Source organism: Bison bison, unplaced genomic scaffold (assembly GCF_000754665.1).
Source record: "Bison bison bison isolate TAMUID 2011002044 unplaced genomic scaffold, Bison_UMD1.0 scf7180017864340, whole genome shotgun sequence".
Taxonomy (NCBI): Eukaryota; Metazoa; Chordata; class Mammalia; order Artiodactyla; family Bovidae; genus Bison; species Bison bison.
In genome coordinates this window covers 4,476,960-4,485,342 of record NW_011494912.1, presented here as the reverse complement: position 1 = coordinate 4,485,342, position 8,383 = coordinate 4,476,960, and the positions used below count along the sequence as shown (strand labels likewise).

Genomic DNA, 8,383 nt, shown 5'->3' with positions numbered 1-8,383 from the left:
AGCTCCTCCTCCCAATCAGGCCCCCTCCCTGGCAACCCCATCTCCAACTCCATCTGATTTAACCCTCCCCTTCGAAGTCTCGTGGGACTTTGCTCCCGCTCTGGCTTTATCGGAGGACCGCTCTGTGTATCTTCACTAAGTAAACACCTGTTTGTTGGGCTGAAGTCCCCACAGTCTGACCCATGGCTTTCTCTTGCTGACTTCCCCCACCACCTAGTTCTGGCCAAGCCAACTTAGCTCCAGCAGCAACTGGCTGAAACTTCTCAGCTTGGGGGTCCGGGAGTGGGGTGGAGCAGGCTTCCTTCTCTCTTTGGCCAAAAAGGTGTCTCCTCCAACACCCATCCTCCGCAGGGCTGGGAAGCCAGGTGAAGGTGGGGAGAGAGGAGGAGGGCAGGTGAGGGACCCAGGAGTCCCGGCGCCCCCCAGCCCCTTGCTCCTTAAAACTGGACCTCACCAGGCCAATGTCCAGACCTCAGGTGAGGATGGTGGCTGGTGAGACTCTTAGCTATTAGTAATTATCAGGCCAGTGATGAAGCTGATACAGACTCTGCCAACAGTAATCAAGGTGGGGCTGCTCTTTGGCATTTCCAGGACTCTATCCTCAGACCCTCTCCCTGAAGGTGGTCACACAATCCCCCACTCCCACCCCGTCCATCCATCGAAGCCTGGAATGAGGGAGCTCTGGGACGTGGGGATCCTTCTCTTCAGGTCCCCAACCCAGCTGGGCCTGACTCCTCCTCTGGCCCCTCAGGGATGTCCAGGTGCTTGGAGGCTGTGACTCAGTGTCTGTCTCCTGGGTGACCTCAACAGGGGCCTGGGGGCAGGGGGAAAGGGCAGTTTCCTCTGAGACTGGATCGTGACTCAGGGGCCCAGGGCTGGGACCTGAAAGTCCCTTTGTTGGCAGGCTCAGGAATCTAGAGGAACTGGTCAGGGGGCGGCTCCAGGGACTGAAAGCCCTCCCTCGGCCTCCGCCCCTCCCGCGGAGCACCATATAACCGCTCCAGTTTTGAGCCCGCGAGCTTGTGGCAGCTGTTGGCAGGAAGGGAACTGATCGGGTCACATTCGCTGGGTTTGTGCCTCTCTCGGGAAAGACGCCTGAAGCGGCTCCAACTGGCTTTGCCCCCGGACTCCCTCCCGGTGTAAGGCCTTGCTGCGAAGTAGCCGTCCGCGGCTCTTGGACTCCTACAGCCTCCAGAGCCGGATCCTCAGCGCCTTTTCAGGTCCTAGACGCGCTTCGCCTCTTCGCCGACGCTGAGCCATGGCTTCCATGGGGCTGCAGGTGATGGGCATCGCGCTGGCCGTGCTGGGCTGGCTGGGTGCCATCCTGAGCTGCGCGCTGCCCATGTGGCGCGTGACGGCCTTCATCGGCAGCAACATCGTCACGTCGCAGACCATCTGGGAGGGCCTATGGATGAACTGCGTGGTGCAGAGCACCGGCCAGATGCAGTGCAAGGTGTACGACTCGCTGCTGGCGCTGCCGCAGGACCTGCAGGCGGCCCGTGCCCTCATCGTCATCTGTATCATCCTGGCCGTGTTTGGCGTGCTGTTGTCGGTGGTGGGCGGCAAGTGCACCAACTGCGTGGATGATGAGAGCTCCAAGGCCAAGATCATGATCGTGGCCGGCGTGGTGTTCCTGCTGGCCGGCCTGCTGGTGATGGTGCCCGTGTCCTGGACGGCTAACAACGTCATCCGCGACTTCTACAACCCCCTGGTGGCCTCGGGCCAGAAGCGGGAGATGGGGGCCTCGCTCTACGTGGGCTGGGCCGCCGCTGGCTTGCTGATCCTTGGGGGGGCCCTGCTCTGCTTCAACTGCCCGCCCCGCAACGACAAGCCCTACTCGGCTAAGTACTCCGCCGCCCGCTCCGCCCCAGCCAGCAACTACGTCTAAGGCACTACTGTTGACTCTTTTTAATTTTTTTTCCTTTCATCTTTGTTTCTCCCTGGACTGAGCTCACTGCAATCTGTGACCCTAGGCGGATGGCCCGGCCATGGGCAGCAGGGGACCGGGTTAGCAGCCCCCAGAGCCTCCTAGCTCTCTCGGACACTTTCTCAATGCCACCTCCAACACCAGCAAGGAGGAATGGAAAGAGACTCCTGGGCCACCCTCCTCTGAATGGCTGTGGACACAGGGGGCTGGCTCCTGCTGGCCAGGACAGTTCAGCCTTGACTTTGCTTGGGCTCTGCCTCTGAGTGGGTGCTCAGTGGACCATGGGGCCCACGTTGACCACCGTCCCCCTTCTTCCATCCTTCCTGCTCCACTCTGCCAGCATTGTCTGGCTGGGCCAGTGAGCACTCAGGCTGGGTCTTGCCCACGGAAACCTGGGGTCATGAGAATGGCCGCCTTGCTCACCTACCTGCCCTTGGAGCTTAGTTGCACAGAGTGGACGGACAGGTTTAGAGGGGAGGGGTGGAGGTGCTACAAACTGGTTTGGGTAGTGGTGGGGGAGGAGGCCACAGAGGTGGCCCAAGCTGCCTGCACCCCTCCAGCCCCCGACCGTGGCCCCCAGCCCCTTGATCCTGGCCACCTCTGGATCCTCCGCCCCTGCCAAGGTCATTGGCAGCCTGGAGAGGGCAGAAGGAATACTCTTTCTCTGGCCCTCATCCCAGGAAGTCCTGGGGCTTTCCCCTGCCTCCTACGTGGTTTCTGTTTTGTAATTTAAGCTATTTGTCACGGTAATTGCTATTATTTTCTACAATAAATGGGACCTGTGCACAGGAATTCTCTGTACTGATCTGATTTCAGTTGTGGACATGGGGCGGAGGGGCGGGGTTGGAGGCCTGGGCAGGGGGTTGGTAAGGGGCAGGACCCCCGTGGAGTGGCTGGGATGGGAAGACTTAACAAAACTGATATTGGGGAACTGTGAGGCATGGAAACTGGCCCTGACCTTTGTAGCCACCTTGCTCAAGCCCTCTGTTTGTCAGTGTAAAGCCCAGGATCCTCGTGAAGTGCTGGGGACCCTAGAAGGGAAGACACAGGAGAACAGCCAGCCCTGGGGGATGGGCCACCTGCCCTTTCCCACTTTTGTTCCAGGTTTGTCTGGGCTGCCAGGCTGGTCAGCTCACCCTCCAGATCCTTTCTCCCAGCCTGTGCTCAGGCTGTCCCTGCCCTCAGCCTGGAATGTCTTTTTTCCCTCCTCCACCCTCTGAACCCTGTTAGTCCTGAAGGCCCGGCTCCCCGCCTCCTCCTCCATGAAGCCTTCCTGTGGCTCCTGTATGGAGGAGTTATTATCGGCCCTGGGCACATCCCCACCAGTGCTGGTGCTGACTAGTCACCCAGGCCCTTTCACCTGCCCGGCTCTGGGGCAGCCTCCAAGCTACGCCCTGAGATCCTCCACTCTGCATTCCAATCCCTTTAGAGATGAGGAAACTGAACCCAGGACACGTGAAAGTATTTGGCCAGATGTGTGAGCATGGGTTCCTGGTCTGCGGGTTAGAGGGAGGGGGCCCTCCACGCTGGGAGGAGTCACGGAGTCGCATCTGTGGCCCTGCATGCCAAGGCCCAGGGACAGCCAGGGGTGGGGGCCCTCTTTGTCCTGTTTCTTCCCTCTGTCTCCCACTGAGACAGACGTCACTCTGGCGGGGGGTGAGAAAAACCACAGCGCCAGAATTCTGATGCCCACTTTGGGTCTCATTTAATAGGCACAGCTCTCCTGGGGGCAGAGGTGACTCACTGGCTTCATTTTACAGGCAAAGCAGAGGGTGAGGCCACAGGAGGGTTAGAGGCCAGCTGGGGGCTAGGCACCGGGCCTCCCTCCCTCAGCCTGGGCTGCCGCCTGCTTCCGGTACAGGTAGATGATACCGGAGATGAAGCCGTCACTGTCGGAAGTGCCAGGCCTCACCTCGAGCTCGGACGTGGCCAGTTCCCACTGGTCTACAGGCCGGGCCACCAGGTGTTCCCATGCCCCGGCCTGCTCCAGCCTGTCCAGGGTAGCCTCCAGGGCCTCTTTGTATCGCAGGTTAGATGGGTTGGTCCTGGTGGTCAGACACACCAGCCCACCTGGGGAGGAGTGGGAGAGGAGCAGGTGAGTGGGGGGAGGGCGGGAGCCAGGGACAAGGAAGTTTGTCCCCTTCCCACTCGCATCCTCACAGGCAGAAGTCCTCCCAGCTTTGAACCCAGGCCGGCTGTTTTCCATCTCCAAGCCTCTGGGGCCCACTGCCCCCTCCCCCAGGCATACCTTCTGCTCCCCCAGCTTGATGGCCTCCTATGTACCTTTCAAGGCTCAAGGATCCTTTCCGCTGGGAATTCTTGGCTGAATCCCCTTGACAGAGGGGGCTACCTTCTCACTGCTCACCCAGTCTGTCTGCTGGAGGGTATGGTTGTGTCTGAACACTCATGGGCTTTGGACCTAGAGCAAGTCCCTTCACCTCTTGGCGCCTCAGTTTCCCAGCTTACAAAGCGAGGAAGGTTACCCTGTCTCACAGGAAGGCCAGCACATTCAATAAGCACTGGCTGAATGAATGAGTGACCTCGTCCCTCCAGGTCTTCTCTAGGCACCTACTGTATGCCCAGCACGGGCTCAGATATACTCAGGAGAGACAGGGGTCTGGAAGGCTTCCTGGAGGAGGAGGTAAGGAGAAGCAGGGTGCTACTGGTGGAGAGGGGGCTTTGTAGAGGAAAGGCTCAGAAGCAGAAGAGCCTGTGACCTGTGGGCAGGCAGATTGGCCAGCTAAGGGGTCTGGCAAGCCCAGGCTGGGCAAGGTGGCCTGGTCTCCTTACTGATACAGGTGATGGAAGTTTCCTGTCCCCCTGAGCCTGATCACTACCTCTCTCTCTGACCCCAACACGATGTCCTTGCATCTGTCAGCCTCTGTGGTTCCCTGAGGGTGAAGCCTGCCCGGACCTGCCCTGATTTAACCACAGCCCCTGCTGGGCCCTGCGGGCAGGAGTAGATGAGGTTTTGCTGGGATAGGGCACCTTCGGGCTTCCAGATCCTGTGCTTCAGCCGGGTCTTAACCACAGAATCCTCATACTTCATCACTCTCCTTTCTGCCTGGGACTTTGCTTAGACTGTGCGCCTGCGTGTCACCCCCCGCCCCCCCACCGCCCATGCCAGAAGTGGGAGATGCCTCTCTTCCCTGAATTCTCGGAGGACTGAACACCCACATTCCTGGGGCCCACCTCCAGCCTGGTGTTTTTCCCCTGGCCCCTTCCCAGGGTGTGTGGGGTGCGTGTGTACCTTCTCTCCAGTCCAGAGGCTCCCATGGGGTAAGGCACACAGTAGGAACACAGTAACCACAATCCCTAGCTGCACACCAGCCCCGTGTGTGGAGTTTATAGAAAAGTGCTTATATCTGTCGCTCCATTTCACAGATAAGAAAACTGAGGCCTCCAAAGTGAAAGAGACTCTTCTAATGGCTGGCTCTGAGTTAGTGGGGAAGCTGGAAGATGAGGGAACTGAACTGAGCCCCTACTATGTGCCAGGATTGAAATACAGGCCTTATAGACACTGAGTGAGCAAGTGAAAATCATTCAGTTGTGTCCAACTTGTTGCAATTCCACGGACTATAGCCTGCCAGGCTCCTCTGTCTGTGGAATTCTCCAGGCAAGAATACTGGAGTAGGTAGTTAGTTATTCCCTTCTCCAGGGGATCTTCCTGATCCAGGGATCGAACCCAGGTCTCCCACATTGCAGGCAGATTCTTTACTGTCTGAGCCACCAGGGAAGCCCTGATAGACACTACTTCACCCAATTCTCACTGCAACGCTTGTGGGGAAGGGACTGTGGCATTCTGCTTATTGGTGAAGATGCAGAGGCCAAAAAGGAGTGGAGCTGTTTCTGGTTTCCCAAAGGCTGAGAGGCAAGATGACCACCTGGGTCTGTTGATGGTGGCAGCTGAGGCCGAGGCTGGGCTGGAAGCTGGTGGCTGAGATGCTAGGCTGTGTGACCCCAGGCACAACGCCACCACACACCTCGCTTGGCCTGAGGGGTTCTGAGGCTTGTGTCTGTGCGTGTGGAGAAGGGAAGGTGTGCGTGGGTGTGGTTGGATGGGCTGCTTCTCACCTGGCTTGGTAACTCGCAGGAGCTCAGGTATCGCACTGCAGGGCACCTGGCCATCACTGAGGGCACCCACCATCAGCACCGCGTCAAAGGTCCCTGTGTGGGCGTGCGGACATGATGTGGTGGTTTGGCTTCAGTGTGGCCTCAGACCACCCTGGAGGATGGTGTTCATGGTGGGCACTGGGGAGGGACAAGGCCTGCTGCTAGGGTCTGCAGGACCATGATCCCTTGGGCCATATGGCAGCTGTGGCTCAGTCCTGGACTGAGATAAGGTCATGGGATGGAGGTTTCAGAGGAAGCATCTCAATGCGAAATTGTCCCTCAATGAGAGATTGAGGGGCTCGGTGTGGGAGGGGACTTGGGGAGGGCTAGGCAAGGGGGATGGCGTCTTGGCAAAAGGAAGGGGCTCTGTCAGCTGTCAGGTGGGCTAGGTCAGAGGGTGGGCCTTGGGCTGTCAAGGGGGGAGGGGTAGTACCTTCAGCGCTGGGTAGTGGCTCCTGGCCCAGGATGCAGAGGTTGAGGCACTGGTAGAGGCCGCGGGCCCGGGCCTGATCCAACATCCCTGGGCTTCCATCCACCCCATGCAGCTGGTGGAAGCCCCGAGCCTGCAGCTGGGGTGGGGGAACCCACTCACAGTTCATACCTGCCACCTCCCAGGTGGGTCCCGACACCTTGAGGAGGACAGTGGGCCCCACGGTGGATGTGGCCCCAGTGTCTGGAAACAGTGAGTCTGAGCAGGCAAGTGGGGATCTGGGGCTGGGGTAGTAGGAATTGTCAGCAAGTAGGGGCTGATGGGAGGGAAGGGGGTCTGGGGTGGCCTCACCTCTGCAGCCACAAGGCCAGTACCACAGGCCGCGTCCAGGATCAGGGCAGCGTGGTGTGGACCCGGAAGGGCTTGCATGAGGCAGTCAACTGCGAGATGGGGAGCACGGTACTGCAGGGCAGCCACATCCTGGGGACAGAATGCTGAGCCAACCACCACCCCATGCTCCAGCATTTAGGGGCCCTTCTTGTGGGGTAGAGTCAACCAAGCCAAGCTGTATGTGTGTGCTGGGGGCCCAGGATCTGGTGGAACTACAGTGAGGGGAGACGCAGGTGTGAGGTGCTTTTCTCTCCCAGTGGGCCCTTTCTGTGGGCCTTGGCATCGCTGTCTGCTTAATTCATTGTGATCGCTCACAGCACCTCGTCCAGGTAGCTCCTCTGCCTGGACTCCTGTACCTGGGTGAGGAGGTCTTGGCTCCTGGTCTCTAGGGGCTGCCAATCTGGAAGAGGATCAGAGGGCAGGGCCACCGTGGTTGGGCTGAAGAGGAGTTGGATGGAGAGCAGACAGGGCTGGAGGTTGCACCCAGATCTTACTTCACTCTCACATTCATCTCCCTGGGATGATTCTAGGCTTACTATACCGGCTTTACAGACAGGAAAACTGAGGCCAGGTGAGCGGAGGAGAGCAGAGGTGAGGACATGGCCGATTTACCTGGTCATAGTTCGGAGCCCATTGGTCATAGAAGTGAAGCTTGTGGGCCAGGTCAGTGATGCCATGCGAAGCCCCAACCAGCGCACGCACCTCGGGCAGGCTCCTGCCCTCCGCCATCCTGCTGTGGGGACATGGCCCACCTAAAGCTCTAACCCCCTCCCACTCTCGTGCGGAGCAGAGGAGGCTGTCAGGACGCCTCTGCCCGGGGAACAATGCAATCCCATTTCACAGGAAGGAACACTAAGCACAGAGAGGGCGAGGCTGGACACCTGGGGGCTCAGGGCTGCGGAAGGGGTGTTTCCCGCGGTGGGGGCAGGGGGAGGACCTGCCCTCGTCTCCCAATCGGCCTTGGTGAGAGGGATTCCAGGGTAGAAGGGCCCTTAAGACGTAGGTGGTCAGAACTCACCGCCAATCTGACCCGCCAGGGAGGTGGGTGGGCTCCGGAACGCTGGAGCCTGTACTGCGAGCCTGGCCCCGCCCCCATCACCCTCAATGATTGGTTTTCCGCTGAGAGAAAATGCCCAATCAGAGCAAAGCGCTGGCAACCCGTCCCTCCACCACCAGCCAATGAGTTCAAAGTTCTTGGGAACGCCTTCAGCCTGGAAAGATTCCAGAATCTTCAGAGACGCTTTGAAAGGTATCCTGGTGGAGGTATATTTCTTTTTCCTCCCGGCTCCTGACGTCCTTTATGCTTCCCCAAAGCCTCAGCTTTTAGGCAGTAGGAGCCTTAGAATTCCGGCGGGACAAAGAGGGACGTAGGATCAGCCTTCAGTTTTAGAATAGTCACCAAGATCCATGCGAGGCTGTCCAGTAGAACGGATGATGGCTTTGTTTTATAATACACGCTGTTCAAATGGCTGTTGAGCACTTGAAGTGCGTCTAGTGCTGCTGAAACCAAACAACTCAGATTG

At 58.8% G+C, this 8,383-nt stretch overlaps 2 protein-coding genes across 2 annotated transcripts; one reads left to right on the top strand and one right to left on the bottom strand.

Annotated features, from left to right (window-relative positions):
* The first annotated feature begins 1,009 nt into the window (after window positions 1-1,009).
* On the top strand, window positions 1,010-2,719 carry CLDN4 (claudin 4). The gene has a single exon (XM_010854291.1). The coding sequence runs from the start codon at window positions 1,259-1,261 to the stop codon at window positions 1,886-1,888; it is 630 nt and encodes a 209-aa protein (XP_010852593.1). The 5' UTR covers window positions 1,010-1,258; the 3' UTR covers window positions 1,889-2,719.
* Window positions 2,720-3,591: 872 nt separating this feature from the next.
* Window positions 3,592-7,945, bottom strand: WBSCR27 (Williams Beuren syndrome chromosome region 27). Its single transcript, XM_010854289.1, is given in 7 exon segments — window positions 3,592-3,869; window positions 3,871-3,997; window positions 6,002-6,094; window positions 6,474-6,609; window positions 6,822-6,950; window positions 7,473-7,593; window positions 7,879-7,945. Coding segments are annotated over 6 exon segments (795 nt in total). The 5' UTR covers window positions 7,590-7,593; window positions 7,879-7,945; the 3' UTR covers window positions 3,592-3,676.
* Window positions 7,946-8,383: the final 438 nt, after the last annotated feature.

Bases quoted from the DNA above. Each gene is read 5' to 3' on its own strand.
- CLDN4 (XM_010854291.1), top strand. From the start codon at position 1,259: ATGGCTTCCATGGGGCTGCAGGTGATGGGCATCGCGCTGGCCGTGCTG.